The sequence below is a fragment of the Euleptes europaea genome, chromosome 3, assembly GCF_029931775.1.
Source record: "Euleptes europaea isolate rEulEur1 chromosome 3, rEulEur1.hap1, whole genome shotgun sequence".
Taxonomy (NCBI): Eukaryota; Metazoa; Chordata; class Lepidosauria; order Squamata; family Sphaerodactylidae; genus Euleptes; species Euleptes europaea.
The window spans coordinates 119,212,210-119,228,404 of NC_079314.1; the positions used below are offsets into that span (position 1 = coordinate 119,212,210).

A 16,195-nucleotide genomic window follows, 5' to 3' on the forward strand; every position below is an offset into this window, starting at 1 on the left:
GGGCCTTTTTGTTTGTTTGTTTTTTTGGCCTCTGTGTGAAAAAGAAGATTTGAGTCCAGTAGCACCTTAGAAAGTTAAAAGAGAACGTGCCAAAGCAGGACTACAGCTCAACATCAAGAAAACAAAAGTAATGACTACAGGAGAATTACACAACCATAAGGTTGACAATGAGGAAATTGAAATGGTTCAAGACTTTCTATTCCTTGGCTCCATCATCAACCAAAAGGGAGACTGCAGCCAAGAAATCGGAAGGAGATTGAGATTGGGAAGGGCAGCCATGAAGGAGCTAGAAAAGGTTCTGAAGTGTAAGGATGTGTCACTGGCCACCAAGATTAGATTAATTCATGCCATCATATTCCCCATTACTGTGTATGGGTGTGAAAGCTGGGCAATGAAGAAAGCTGACAGGAAGAAAGTAGATTCCTTTGAAATGTGGTGTTGGAGGAGAGTGTTACGGATTCCCTGGACTGCCAAAAAAACCAAATGAGTAGGTTATAGATCAAATCAAGCCTGAACTGACCCTAGAAGCTAAAATGACTAAACTAAGGCTATCGTATTTTGGTCACATTATGAGAAGACAAGAGTCACTGGAAAAGACAGTCATGCTAGGAAAATTTGAGGGCAGCAGGAAAAGAGGAAGACCCAACAAGAGATGGATTGACTCTATCAAGGAAGCCACAGCCCTCAGTTTGCAAGATCTGAGCAAGGCTGTCAAAGATAGGACATTTCGGAGGACTTTTGATTCATAGGGTCGCCATGTGTCGGAAGCGACTTGATGGCACTTCACACACACACACACACACACACACACACACACACACACACACAGCACCTTAGAGACCAACAAAAAATCTAGGGTGTAAGCTTTTGAGAGTCAAAGCCACTTCGTCAGATACAAGAAGACGAGGAAGAGTTGATTTTTACACCCCGCTGTTCTCTACCTTTAGGAGTCTAAAAGCAGCTTACAAACTTTCTATTCCCCTCCCACAGCAGACACCTTGTGAGGTAGGTGAGGCTGAGAGAGCTTGCAGAGAACTGACTGGCTCAAGGTCACCCAGCAGGCTGCATGTGGAGGAGTGGGGAGTCAAACTTGGTTTGCCAGATTAGAGTCCGCTGCTCTTAAGAAGAGTTGGTTTTTATATGCCAGCTTTCTCTACCACTTAAGGAAGAATCAAACTAGCTTACAATCACCTTCCCTTACCCTCCTCACAACAGATACCTTGTGAGGTAGGTAGGGCTGATAGAAAGCACAGAGAACTGTGACTAGTCCAAGGTCACCCAGCTGGCTTCGTGTGTAGGAGTGGGGAAACCAACCCAGTACACCAGATTAGCGTCAGCCGCTCATGTGGAGGAGTGAGGAATCAAACCCGATTCTCCAGGTTAGAGTCCACCACTCTTAACCATTACACCACGCTGGCTGTAGGAGTGGAGGTCCCTATCTGACAAATTCCCCAGGAATTTTTGTTGGTCTCCAGGGGCTAAAGGACTCAAATCTTGCTCTTCTACCGCAGACCAACATGGCTACCCACCTGAAACTGTGTGGGAAAGGATGATAAGACAGCCTTCTTAAGCTCCTTGCTTCTATATTCCCTTAATACTTAAGACCAAGGATACTAAAAATTCCTGACCTGGATGGCCCAGGCTAGCCCAATCTCATCAGATCTCAAAGGCTAAGCAGGGTCAATCTTGGTTACTACTTGGATAGAAGACCACCTGGGAAGTTCAGCGTTGCTACACAGAGGCAGGCAATGGCAAACCACATCTGTTTGTCTCTTCTTTTGAAAACCCTAAAGAGTTGCCATAAATCAGGTGCAACTTGACGGCACTTTCCACCACCCATAGCCAACCATACTGGTATCTTCCATAAGCACATGGTCCTTATAAGTACATGGTTTCATAAGTGCATGTTCCATCCTGATATGGATGGCCCAGGCTAACCCCATCTCGTCACAATTTCAGGAGCTAAGCATGGTCAGCTCTGGTTATTATTGGATGGGAGAGCACCAAGGACGTCCAGGGGTGCTATGCAGAGGCAGGCAATGGCAAACCACCTCTGTTCATCTCTTGTCTTGGAAACCCTATGGGATCGCCATTAAGTCAGCTGCAACTTGACAGCTCTTTCTACCACTGAAGGTGAAGGAGAAAACCAAATTTCCACCATACCCTAGCTTTATAACTTTAAAGTCTTCCTCCGTCCCCTCTCCCACAATTTAAAAAGTAGCCTAAAACAGAGTAGCAGGAATTAGCAGCAAACCCTTTCATTACAAAGCAGAACAAATGCTTTCTCACCCTCTCTTCCAGTCGACCCAGCTGCTCTTTGTAGTAAGCATCGTGCTTCTTCAGCTCTCTGTCTTTCTCTTCCAGCTGCTTGGCCTGAGAAAAAAAAGGAAAGAAACAAGACAAACTGGATCAAGAGAAAGCAATACCCAGCCAAGCAAAAGCCTGGTATAAATCGCGCCCGTTCACAGCGACGCTGAGATTAGAGCCTTACCGCCTGCTCCATTTTGCCAAGCCAGTATATTAATGAGATCATGATTAGCGCATTGAGCATGTTAAGTGCTCGTTCATTGTTCTTCCCTGTTTGCTCAACAGCTGGGCCACAGTTCATCCAAATGGCGTGGGGAAGAGTCACAAGACGGTGCCAAGGAAACAGCCCCAGAATTAATTCCTTCCGTGGAAGAACTGGCGCGGCTGCTCGCAAGGGGGAAACAACACACTTCAGGATCAGCTCTGAGACTTCTGAAACCTCACTGCGGGATTATGGCAGGGGTCCCCAAAATAGTTCCCATGGGAACCAACACCTTTCCTGGAGTCCACCCAGTGTTTCTAGAAAGTGGGTGGGGCCATGTGAGGGTTCGTCTTCCCTGAACCCCATAAATTTGCTGCCACCAATAAATGTGAAACGTTTTTAATATTTCTTAAACCCCACATCTTGACATCTTTGTTTGTGTGAGGAGAAAGCTTTCCTTTCCTCCCCCGATCATCCTCGTCACTCTCCTCTGCACCTGCTCGATGGTAGCAGTAGGCCCTACTTAGAGGCCCTGAACCCTAGCAGCTGCTGCCCCACCTCAGGGTACGCTGACGCTGGCCCTGACCCTAGACATGCCTGCCGAAATAACAAGAATACCTACATCCTTGCAGCTATGCAAAACTAATGTTTGGTTGGATCGTTTGCCTTTTAAATGCAAGTTGACTCTGAGAAAACCGCTGTCAGTTACCAGGTAATTTTGGAAAACCTTTCACGTATGTGATAGAGGCATGAGAGAGGCAGGCACTTCCTCATACAGTCCCAAACTGTGGTATCAGACTTTCATCTCTGAACAACATTTTTGCTTGCAAAGAGCTTCCCCCAATTTTCATCGCAGCTGATCAAAGAGGTAATTTTATTCCCTCCCTGCCCAGAGTACACCACACGGGGGGGGGGGGGAAATGGGGTTTGCGAAGAATAGTCCTTAAGGAGGGGAATGCTCATCAAGGAGAAGAGAATTGTAGGGGAATGTGGAGCATTTCACTTCTAGGACACTAGCAAAATCTCAAATTGACAGTAACCAAACTGGTATCATAAAAAAAATAAAAAGTAACTGAGAGGTGACACACATACATGGATCTAAATTTCAGCCTAGCATTTCTTAGGGCAGATTCCACTACTATCAGTACATTTGCTACAGTAAAGCCATAAAGGAACAATAAAGCATAAACGGAGGAACACTTTAAGGTTGCCCTGATAATCTGGAATGCCACTGCAGGGTAAACCCCTAAAGCTATACTTGATTTGCACATACTCAATGGAATTGCATGATATAGCAACCTGTGTGTGTGTGTGTTAACTGCTGTCAAGTCATTTCTGACTCATGGAGACCCTATGAATCAATGTCCTCTAAAACGTCCTATCTTTAACAGCCTTGCTCAGGTCTTGCACACTGAGGGCCATGGCTTCCTCTAAAGAGTCAATCCATCTCTTGTTGGGTCAATCCATTTCTTTCCTTGCTGCCTTCAACTTTTCCTAGCATGATTGTCTTTTCCAGTGACTTAAATGTTCCCAAATCTTTCAATAAGGCCATTACTCCTAGAGAGTGAGCTAAATTCCTGATGGCATCTGAAGATGTTGCGACGGAAGCTCTTCTCTGCGTCCCTCCCAATGAAATTCCAAGAAAAGGAGTCAGCTTTCTTAACTCTGGTGACCAACTTCAACGCTTGAAACACACTGGGATCAAATCCACAGAATTCAACGTGGGCCATTTTTGTGTTCTTTCGGTTTGTTCGTTTCTCAACCTGAAAAAAAATCTCTCTTCAGTTGTTCTCTGCTTCTAATAAGGAACAGCTGTTTCTTGAGACAGACCACTAACCCATCCCGGCCCAGTCATCTCTCCTCTGACAGGCGACGGCTCTCCAATATATCCGCAAGCAGATCTCTCTCTCAGCACTGCTGTCCACAAGCTTTTTGGTTGGAGAGGCCAAGGACTGAAACTGGGACTTCATGCATCCGCATCATGTGCATGCTCTACCACTGACCTTTGGGTCCTCCACCACTAGCAGATGTCAGGGGTTGGACTAGGTCAGTGGTTCCCAAAGTGGGCATTACCACCCCCTGGGGGTGGTGGGATTACCTAGGGGGGGGGCGCTAAGAGGCAAAGGGGCAGCAGGAGGGTGCTAGAAGTGGGCCCCTTCAACTGTGTTGTTGGATAGGGTAGGGGGCGCTGGGGTTGAGTTTGTGGAACCAAGGGGGCATTGGCCCGAAAGGTTTGGGAACAACTGGACTAGATGAACCTGGTGGTCCCTCCCAACTCTATGATTCTATGCTTTATAACAAGTCACACCATTGGTCCACCTAGCCCATAACTGTCTGTGTTGACTGTAAGCATCTCTGTACATTCTCAGGCAGGAGTCATCTGCGGCTACGCTGCGCAAGAACATTTAACTGGAAACGCAGCAGGGATCACACTCGGGACCTTGGCGTGTTTTTTTTACTAAGTGTGCTATACTGTTAAGCAATAATCTCTGCCTCTTGTTTTGAGGGACTGACAGAGTTATTAAGATCCTCATCTTTGGGCTCACACTTGGGAAGGCGGAAAATAATTGAGAGGCACATCTATGACCACAGACGCAGAATGCCTGCACTATGAGGGCCCATCAATTGAATTATTTCTTATATTAGAATGTATCCCTTTCCTTGTTTTTGTGTCTTTGCCATCACCTCCAGGCTTCATATCCTCCCCAAACACACACACAGACAGGTCCGTCTAGACATTAGGAAGAATTTTCTGTGAGAGCAGTTCCTTAGTGGAACAGGCTTCCTCGGGAGGTGGTGAGCTCTCCTTCCCTGGTGGTTTTGAAGCAGAGGCTAGATGGCCATCTGTCAGCAATGCTGATTCTATGACCTTAGGCAGATAATGAGAGGGAGGGCATCTTGGCCATCTTCTGGGCATGGAGTAGGGGTCGCTGGGTGTGTGTGGGGGGGAGGTAGTTATGAATTTCCTATGCTGCGCAGGGGGTTGGACTAGATGACCCTGGTGATCCCTTCCAACTCAAAACATGATTATTGCATATAGTGTTTTTTTTTTTGCGTATGCTTGTATGATGTATGTTTGTCTCTTTTTATTGCATCTCTGGCCTTGACCTAGATGGCCCAGGCTAGCCCGATCTCGTTAGATCTCAGAAGCTAAGCAGGGTCGGTCCTGGTTGGTCCTTGGATGGGAGACCCCCAAGGAAGTCCAGGGTTGCTACACAGACGCAGGCAATGGCAAACCACCCCTGAATGCCTCATACCTTGAAAACCCTACTGAGTTGCCAGACGTTGCCTGCGACTTGACAGCACTTTACACACACACATTGCATCTCTGACTTTATTGCTTACCTTAATTTCCATCTCCTGGAAGCATGTGAATTAAAAAAAAGCCATAAATTTGTGAAATAAACAGGTTATAAGGAGAACCATAAAATATGCACAACATGTACATGAACTTTCACAGCTGCAGCCACCTATAGCCCAGTTTCATCAAAGTAGAAATGAGTTCTAGCTTTGCAACAAAAACGAATGGTCAAGGCTCCCAGCAGGACTTCTGATTGGCCACTGAAGATATGATCGGCTGGGCAGATTAAAATAACTTTTGTTTCAGTGGCAGATGATGTTATGATATTTGTTTTATTCTTTCCGACCCCTCTTTCTCAGTGGGCTTTTTAATTATCCCTCTTCTCCCCTGCGCTTGGGCTTCCGCATATGTGGTTCTGCCTCCTGTTGCAGCCATTTCATTTATTATTTACTTAAGAAGAAGAAGAAGAGTTGGTTTATATATGCCCACTTTCTCTACCACTGAAGGGAGTCTCAAAGTGGCTTACAATCACCTTCCCTTCCCCTCCCCACAACAGACACCCCGTGAGGTAGGTGGGGCTGAGAGAGCTGTGACTAGCCCCAAGGTCACCCAGCTGGTTTCGTGTGTAGTAGTGGGGAGACAAATCCAGTTCACCAGATTAGCCTCCGCCGCTCATGTGGAGGAGTGGGGAATCAAACCCGGTTCACGAGATAAGAGTCCACCGCTCCAAACCACCGCTCTTAACCACTACACCACACTGGTGAGGTACAAATGAATTTAATTTAATTTCTCCCCAACGAACACCCAAAGCGGTTTACATCATTCTCCTTGCTTCCATTCTATCCTCACAACAACCCTGTGAGGTAGGTTAGGCTGAGAGAGTGTGGTCCCCCCAGCAAGCTTCCAAGGCACGAATGGGGATTACAACCTGGGTTTCCCAGATATTACCCGACACTCTTTTAACCACTACACCACACTGGCTCTCAGTGGTTGCAGCTGGCCCCGCCTCCTGCAGCGGCCATTTTGAGGTTGCACCCACGACCCTGGGTTAGAATTCCAACGGTGCCGAGAGGCTCAAAAAGGTTGGGGACCCCTGTTCTAGAGACTAAAGAGGCTTGAACAGCAACTCTTAACAAGTCGTAGTAACCATTTAATAAACAGATCCCCAAAGGAGCCCCCAAAAGGAAGAATTAGATCAAATTAGATCAGGAGTTTCCGTCTAAACGTTAGGAAGGACTTTCTAACAGTGAGAGCGGTTCCTCAGTGGAACAGGCTTCCTCGGGAGGTGGTGGGCTCTCCTTCCCAGGAGGTTTTTAAGCAGAGGCTAGATGGCCATCTGTCAGCAATGCTGATTCTATGACCTTAGGCAGTTCATGAGAGGGACGGCACCTTGGCCATCTTCTGGGCACGGAATAGGGGTGTGTGTGTGTGTGTGTGGGAGGTAGTTGTGAATTTCCTGCATTGTGCAGGGGGTTGGACTAGATGACCCTGGTGCTCCCTTCCCACTCTATGATTCTATTATATCCTATTCTAACTGGGGGGGAGATGTACCAAGGACTAGAATGAGAAATATCAGGGTGCTCTCTGATGAGGACCATTGCAGCATATGCATTTCCTACCTTATGTGCTGCTATGTAAAGCCACAGTCTCTTCCCCACCCCCGACCCACACCTTTACCAAAGGAGAGTTAGAAAAGTCAATAGTGTGGAAACAGGCAGGAAAAGTCACAGAGCAATTTGCATTTCCAACGATACACCGCTCAGGGAAATTTAAGAGTATTAAACACACGCACACAAAGGTCAGCTATGCATAGTAAGCGACTAGGAGAGTCTGCAAGGCACCTAATCGCAAACAAATTCTCCTCGTCTACTTCCAACAGATCAATTAAAAGCAATTGCCTAGCCCTCTCCCAAGGAAAACAAAAGCAGCAAATTAACAGACTGGCTGCTGTGGAACACAGAAGGGAGAGAGAAAATTAAAGGGGCACGAAACCTGAAGAAGGAGGAAATAAACACACACCCCATGCCATCAGTCTTGGCCACCTCGCACATTTTTAATCGGTAGATCTTACACAGCCAGATTAATCAAAGCTTATTGCAGTGGTTCTCGAACTGTCGGTCGGGAACCCAACACTGGGTCACAACTCTCTTGCAGGTGAGTCAGAAGCAACATGTTTATGGCTGCGAAACATGAAAAGCATAATATGAACTTGCTTGCCCTGACCTGGATGGCCCAGGTTAGCCCAATGTCATCACATCATTGGAAGCTAAGCAGGGTCGGTCCTGGTTGGTACTTGGATGTGAGACCACCAAGAAATTCCGGGGTTGCCACACAGAAATGCAATAGCAAACCACCTCCGTTCATTTCTTGCCTTGACCTGGATGGCCCAGGCTAGCTCAATCTCATCAGATCTTGGAAGCTAAGCAGGACTGGCCCTGTTTCGTACTTGGATGGGAAACCACCAAGAAAGCCCAGGGTTGCTACACAGAAGCAGGCAATGGCAAACCACCTCTGTTAATCTCTTGCCTTGACCTGGATGGCTCAGGCTAGCCCAATCTAATCAGATCTCAGAAGCTAAGCAGGAGGGGAGGGGCTGTGGCTCAGTGTTAGAGCATCTGCTTGGCATGCAGAAGGTCCCAGGTTCAATCCCCGGCATCTCCAGTTAAGGGACTAAGCAAGTAGGTGATGTGAAAGACCTCTGCCTGAGACCCTGGAGAGCTGCTGCCAGTCTGAGTAGACAATCCTGACTTTGATGGACCGAGGGTCTGATTCAGTATAAGGTAGTTTCCTGTGTTCACGTGTTCACGTGATGAATTGGAGGTCATAATTATAATTTGGGAGGGGCCATGGCTCAGCCTCTGCTTGGCATGCAGAAGGTCCCAGGTTCAATCCCCGGCATCTCCAGTTAAGGGACTAAACAAGTAGGTGATGTGAAAGACCTCTGCCTGAGACCCTGGAGAGCTGCTGCCAGTCTGAGTAGACAATCCTGACTTTGATGGACCAAGGGTCTGATTCAGTATAAGGTAGTTTCATGTGTTCAAGTGATGAATTGGAGGTCATAATTATATTTTGGGAGGGGCCGTGGCTCAGTGGTACAGCCTCTGCTTGGCATGCAGAAGGTCCCAGGTTCAATCCCCGGCATCTCCAGTTAAAGGGACTAGGCAAGTAGGTGATGTGAAAGACCTCTGCCTGAGACCCCGGAGAGCCACTGCCAGTCTGAGTAGACAATAGTGACTTTGATGGACCAAGCGTCTGATTCAGTATGAGGCAGCTTCATGTGTTCAACTCAATCTCATCAGATCTCGGAAGATAAGCAGGATTGGCCCTGGTTAGTATTTGGATGGGAGACCACCAAGGAAGTTCAGGGTCGCTACGCAGAGGCAGGCAATGGCAAACCACCTCTGTGCGTCTCTTGCCTTGATAACCTTACAGGGTAACCAGCACTTTCCACCACCTCCAGTGTTAACTGAGGTGAGAGCTATGCATGCTGGAAAATCTACATTTAAAAGTGGGCCCACAGTCAAACCCATTTTGAGAATCACTCCCTGAACACATTGCAGCTGAACGTGTGAATGGACTCTGATAAAAAAGAACAGGATCAGAAAAAAAGATGCAACTTCCCTCTGTGACATCTCAGTCACAAATGCAACTCTTGACGCTGCAGCTACCAAGCGATGAACGTGCATGTGTGAATCAGCGTGGAGTATTGGTTAGGAGTGGCGGACTCTAATCTGGAGAACCGGGTTTGATTCCCCACTCCTCCACATGAAGTCTGCTGGGTGACCTTGGGCTAGTCACAGTTCTCTCCCAACTCTCTAAGCCTCACCTACCTCACAAGGTGTCTGTTGTGGGGAGAGGAGGGGGAGGAGATTGTAAGCTGGTTTGAGACTCCTTAAAGGTAGAAAAAATGGGGGTATAAAAACCAACTCTTCTTCTCTCTTCTCCTTCCCCATCCCACTTCCAGTTGGCATCAAACAGAGGACCCTGAACCACAGCGAGAGTCAGCAAGAAATATCAGCATGCCTAAGTGACCGTTAAAATGCAGGTACTCTTATCTCAGTGGGCTCCAAGAATGCTCCAAGTTCTCAGAGATCCCAAGCCAAACACCACACAGATCCCAGCACAATGTTGATGAGGCAGCGGGATAACAGCGGTTCAGAGCAAATGAAGTCCTGTCTTGGAACGGGCAAGCAGGACTTTGTTAGCTCCGGCTTTTCGTGCCCTCCAGAGCTATCTGCCCGTTAGCCTGTCTCTATTCCCCCCGCCATACAGACCAGTCGGAGCTGGCGGATGCTGCTTCACGTTGAGAAGACAATGAATTGGTGAAGCAAAGTGAAAAGCACTTCATTTGTGGTGCAGCAGGGCTTCCAACGACTGAAAAGAGATAATGAGGTGCTGTGGGAGAGCCGCTCAACAAGGCTTTTTGCTCACAATAAATCGAGCTTGCCTAATATTTCAAACTGGAGGAACGAAGGGCGCATCGGCGGTACTGAGGTTCACACGCGTCACATCTGCAAGAAGCTTAAGTGACAAGGGTTCCTTTGACTATTCGTGCATATCTGGATGGTACTTAAATGACAGGAATGAGAACGAGCATCCATGCTCAGCCCATAGCTACGAAAAACAGGGAGTTCTGAAACTGGCCCCAGTCCACTCATAGGTTTAGCTTTGTTTGGTTATGGCGGCTAGGACATAACAGGGACCAATACACAGGAATGGCCCAGGTTGGCCCGATCTTGTCAGATCTCGGAAGGTAAGCAGGGTGGGCCGCAGTTAGGACTTGCATGGGAGACCACTAAGTAAGACCAGGGTCACTATACAGAGGAAGGCAATGGCAAACCACCTCCGTTTTTCTCTTGCCTTTAAAACCCTATGGGGTGGCCATAAGCTGGCTGATGCTTGACAGTAATTTTCACCAATGTACAAGGGTAATGAAAAACAGGGCAGCTTGAAAGCTAAGTGACTCTAGTTTAGAACATTCTATATCTGGTGCTAATTTTATACATGCATGCATACATATTATATCTACAGAGATACCTATAAATGGCCTTACTTATGCAGAAATCAACATTTGTTAGGACTCACCCACAATTAAAAAAAATAAACTATCATTTGGAACATGGGATGATACACCATATCACCGTTGCCCAAGATGCACTGGATTTGATTCCCCACTCCTCCACATGAAACCTGCGGGGTGACCTTGGGCTAGTAACAGTCAGCCTACGCAGAGGCAGGCAATGGCAAACCACCTCGGAACATCTCTTGCCTTGAAAACCCTACGGGGTCGCCATAAGTCAGCTGTGACTTGAAGGCACATACACATACACCCAAGACAAATGTATGTACATGTAGTTCTATAAAGACAGATTCCCAGCTTCCATTATGTGGCCTAGCGCAGTACACGATCCTGTCCTCTACAGAAAAAACAGTGGCTTAAGATTGATTAGGGTTAAGCTGCCACCCACAGTCACCAAGCTTCCAGATCAACTAGGAGCACTAACCAAAATAATAGCTGATTAGTGGCCAGTATCCAATAACTCAGCTCTAGGAACTCCTATCTGCCTGAATAGCACCAGAGATACAATCTTAATACAGTAATCAAGGTTTGACTCAACAAAGGCATCCACCTTTGCAAGATCTCACCAAGGCTGTTAATTATAAGATGTTTTGGAGGTCATTAATTCATAGGGTCGTCGAAGATGGAAGCAACTTGAGGGCACGTAACATACACACTAACCCAATCACTGTTACTTTCAGCATAAAGCTGAACTGGTCTTCCTTCTATTTCCCAATGCAAATTATTTCGGCAGAAAGGCCACTCAGCATTCAAAGCCATGAACAGCCAAAGGCGTTTTGCAATTGAATGCTGGAAGTTGTGCGTGTCGCTGATCGTTTTCTATTTCTATGAACAGCTATAAACATTTTTTCCCAGGGCCTTTCCAGCTCCTGTTCAGCTGGCCTCTCTTCGGAAGTTATTAACCAATACGAAAGTTTGCACTGGAGACTGCAAGAAAGTCCCTTCCAACCGAGGGGAGAGATAAACAGGAACGGGCCAAGAGCTTTTGAGTTGCGATCCTATGCAACCAACGGCTCTCTTAAGATCTGACCTCATACAGACAATGGAAACACTTTTTTTTTTCTTGAATGCATGTTAAGGTACAGCTGACAGAACCCTGACATAGAGGACAAACGGGGCATAATGTAGCTTGTTACGTGCATTCAAATAAGAGCCAGTGTGGTGTAGTGGTTAAGAGCGGTGGTTTGGAGCGGTGGAGTCTGATGTGGAGAACCAGGTTTGATTCCCCCATCCTCCACATGAGCGGCGGAGGCTAATCTGGTGAACCGGGTTGGTTTCCCCACTCCTACACACAAAGCCAGCTGGGTGACCTTGGGCTAGTCTCAGCTCTCTCCGAACTCTCTCAGCCGCACCTACCTCACAGGGTGTCTGTTATGGGGAGGGGAAGGGAAGGTGATTGTAAGCCGGTTTGAGTCTCCCTTAAATGGTAGAGAAAGTCGGCATATAAAACCCAACTCTTCTTCTTCATTCTGAAAAGAAGCTGCCCAACATGTGGTGGAGTGGAGGAAGAACGGGAGAGCTTGTGGGGTCTGTGGGGGGAAAAATGATGCTCATCAAAGCGAGGGTCCTTGAAAACCGCTGGCCTAATTATTGCTTTCTGAGGAGCAGCTGTATCACTAGAAACGGATTCCAACAGAGGGTACTCCCATGTTCCGCAGGTACGATTTCACCAGTCAGGAAGGGCCGAAGCTCCACAGCTAATCACTGAATCGTCTCCATGTCTCCAGGCTACGGACCACCCTAAACAATCGTGCACACGCAGTGGTAGTGGAGAAAAAAGGCCTTCTTGGCTGCCACCACGGCCACCTCCTAGGCTTTTCAAATAAGCTCTACAGCTACTGTACTAGTTGCACTGTACATTGGTCTCCCCTCCACATCAATTCGGAAACTACAGTTGGTGCAGAATGCTGCAGCTCACCAAGGTTTCAGGAAGAAGCCCTTCCCAACCATACTACCCATGATTGTTGTTAAGCTGGAAGAGCTGAAGTCCTACAAATGCAAAGAGCGTGCATTGTCATGGAGCTGTAGGCCCTCGCCTACCCTCTGAAGCAGGGACATCCAGGTTCATGGCTTCCTCTTACCAACCATCCTACACATGCTCTGTTCCTGAGACGGTAGCGTAAGGAAATTAATCTCTATTGCAGCAAACTGGTTCCCTGACAACTAGGAAGTATGGCTTGCTGTTCTGTGAGAAGAAATGCAGGGATTGCCAAGTACATAAATAATTCACATGGGCAGCATCCACCAAGTAGCCGATGACATTTTGTATTTTCCATACAACGCAAAGTAAGCCAAAAAACAAACAAAAAAAAAAGCCAAAAACCTCAGCAACAGAAAGCATAAACATGCCACTGGCAGAAAAGTCACTAATGAAATAACACCCTGGCAAGGTAATATTATATTTATGGGGCTGCAGAACATGATCTCAGCAAATATCAATTAGCCGTAACAAAATAATTAACAGTGGCCATGTATTCAATTAACTGAACGTTGAACTTTAGTTGTAAATGAGAAGCCGTACAAGGTTCAGCGCTTCTTCCCAATGCAGCTCCAATAAACTAAGCGCTAAGCTTACAGACACCTTGACAGGAAGTGATGAACACATGAATCTGCCTTATACTGGATCAGACCCTTGGTCCATCAAAGTCAGTATTGTCTACTCAGACCGGCAGCGGTTCTCCATGGTCTCAGGCAGAGATCTTTCACATCACCTACTTACCTGGTCCCTTTAACTGGAGATGTCGAGGACTGAACCTGAGACCTTCTGCATACCAGTAGTGGTTAAGAGTAGTGGTTTGGAACGGTGGACTCTGATCTGGGGAACTGGATTTGATTCCCCCTTCCTCCACATGACGGTAATCTGGTGAACTGGGTGTGTTTCCCCACTCCTATGTATGAAGCCTGCTGGGTGACCTTGGGCTAGTCACAGCTCTCTCTGAACTCTCAGCCCCACCTACTTCACAGGGTGTCTGTTGTGGGGAGGGGAAGGGAAGGAGATTGTAAGCCGGTTTGATTCTTCCTTAAGTGGTAGAGAAAGTTGGCATTAAAAAAACAACACAACTCTTCTTCTTCAACTCTGAAAAATGGACTTTTGCTCACAGGTCTCCTCAAAGCCAGTTGTCCTGAATGAGGTGGTGCAGGAAGAACTCTAAAGATCAATGTTGGGACTGTTAAATGCTGTAGCTTTGAAAATATTGTCGAAGGCTTTCACGGTCAGAGTTCATTGGTTCTTGTAGGTTATCCGGGCTGTGTGACCGTGGTCTTGGTATTTTCTTTCCTGACGTTTCGCCAGCAGCTGTGGCAGGCATCTTCAGAGGAGTAACACTGAAGGACAGTGTCCTTCAGTGTTACTCCTCTGAAGATGCCTGCCACAGCTGCTGGCGAAACGTCAGGAAAGAAAATACCAAGACCACGGTCACACAGCCCAGATAACCTACAAGAACCAATGCTGTAGCTTTGGTTTGCCCAAGAAAGACAAGCAGATCGGTGGGCGTGCAACCATCTAGAAACCTACTGCATGCAGGGTTTGGGATTTCCCCCCCCCTCCCAAAAGCAGTGAATTTACAGTTTTGTTCCACGCAGCAGCCGTCAAACTGCTGGGAGAAGCTTTGTCCCGAATCCTTTCTGAGCAATAATAGGCGAGTGGCAATCAATTGCATTGCCTCAAAGGGAGAAAAGTAACAGACTGTGATGAGCGAAGGCTTCTTCTTGCTCACAAAATAATAATAAAAAACTTCAAGAAGCAGTTAGATCTGGGGCAAAAAAAAAAGAGATAGTTGATATTCAACTAGAACTGCACCAGGTATGGAATATCAACTCCCTGTGTCGATTCATTTGAAGAAATACTTATACAGGTTATGTATTATTCTCTAGAACGGTAGTTGCAGTCAGTTATGGTGCATAGCATTCTGCATTAGAAAAGCAAAAAAACCACACCTCAATGTAAGACTGAGAAATATCTATTTAATTCTCCAGAGATTATTCCAGATCATCACAGCTAAGTAAGTGGAGAACAGGCTTTGCACTCAGAAGGTCCCAGGTTCAATCCCTGGCACAGCTAGTCAAAATATCTAGAGACACAGAATCATACAGTTGGAAGGGGCCATAAAGGCCATAAAGGCCATCTAGTCCAACCCCCTGCTCAATGCAGGATCAGCCTAGAGCATCCCTGACAAGTGTTCGCCTCTGCTTGAGGACTGCCAGTGAGGGGGAGGTCACCACCTCCCTAGGTAGCTGATTCCATTACTGAACAACTCTTACTGTAAAAATATTTTTTCCCTGATATCCAGCCGGTACCTTTCCGCCTATAAATTAAACCTATTCTTGCAAGTCCTACCCTCTGCTGCTAACAGAACAGCTCCCTTCCCTCCTCTAAGTGACAGCCCTTCAAATACTTAAAGAGAGCAATCCTGTCCCCCTCAACCTCCTCTTCTCCAGACTGCACATTCCCAACTCCCTCAGCCTTTCCTCGCAGGGCTTGGCCTCCAGGCCCCGGATCATCCTCGTTGCTCTCCTCTGCAACCACTCCGTTCTGTCCACATCCTTTTTGAAATGAGGCCTCCTAAACTGCACACAGTTCTCAGGAAGCAGAGCTGGAAAAACACATTGTATCTCTATGGAGGCGCGGGGCGAACTTTCCCACCGTTTACAGCCCGGCTTCTCCACTGAGATACATGCAAAGATCACGCTAAAGATTCTGAACACAGACACTTTGCCAATGCTTTTCAATGGAGGAGGATGGGGTAACCCCTTCCAGACCCCATAACTCCAGAGCCCCTGACCCAATCTTTACCACACTTGGGGGTTGTTGCAAGGAGAGTCCCTTCTAGCTACCCTGAAAATTTGGGACCTCTACCTGCAAAAACGCTCCCCCAGGAGCCATGGGAAAGATGCTCCCGAAAAAGCCGGATTTTTATCCCGCTTTCTCAGGAATGGCAAATTTGGCTTTGCCGACCTCATAGATATTGCGGACTCGGTAAACCAGAAACAGAATTTTACAGAAATTGTATTTTTTTCGGTTCGGTTTTTACCTAATCAACAGCCCTAAGTTAGACTACTACTGGTTTGGTGCAGCAGTTTATATTTTCCCCTAGTGCACTTTAAGTGGTGGGTCTAAATGACCCCAGTGCCTCACCATGGAACAAACCAATCCCCTCATTTCAGGAGAGAACACATGGAGTATACAGTGGTACAGTTCAGAAGGGAAAGATTTTATATATGTGTATATCTATCTATCTGTATGTCTGTCTGTGTGTATATGTGTGTGTGTGTGTGTGTGCGTGTGTATATATAATCTTTCCTTTCT

General features: G+C 46.9%; 1 protein-coding gene across 1 annotated transcript in view; it reads right to left on the reverse strand.

Annotated features, from left to right (window-relative positions):
- CHCHD3 (coiled-coil-helix-coiled-coil-helix domain containing 3) overlaps window positions 1-16,195 on the reverse strand; it is a 190,152-nt gene that overhangs the window by 108,371 nt on the left and 65,586 nt on the right. Inside the window, exon 3 of the mRNA XM_056846625.1 lies at window positions 2,290-2,373. Within this exon, the coding sequence (XP_056702603.1) occupies window positions 2,290-2,373 (84 nt within the window). The remainder of the gene's footprint in view (window positions 1-2,289; window positions 2,374-16,195) is intronic.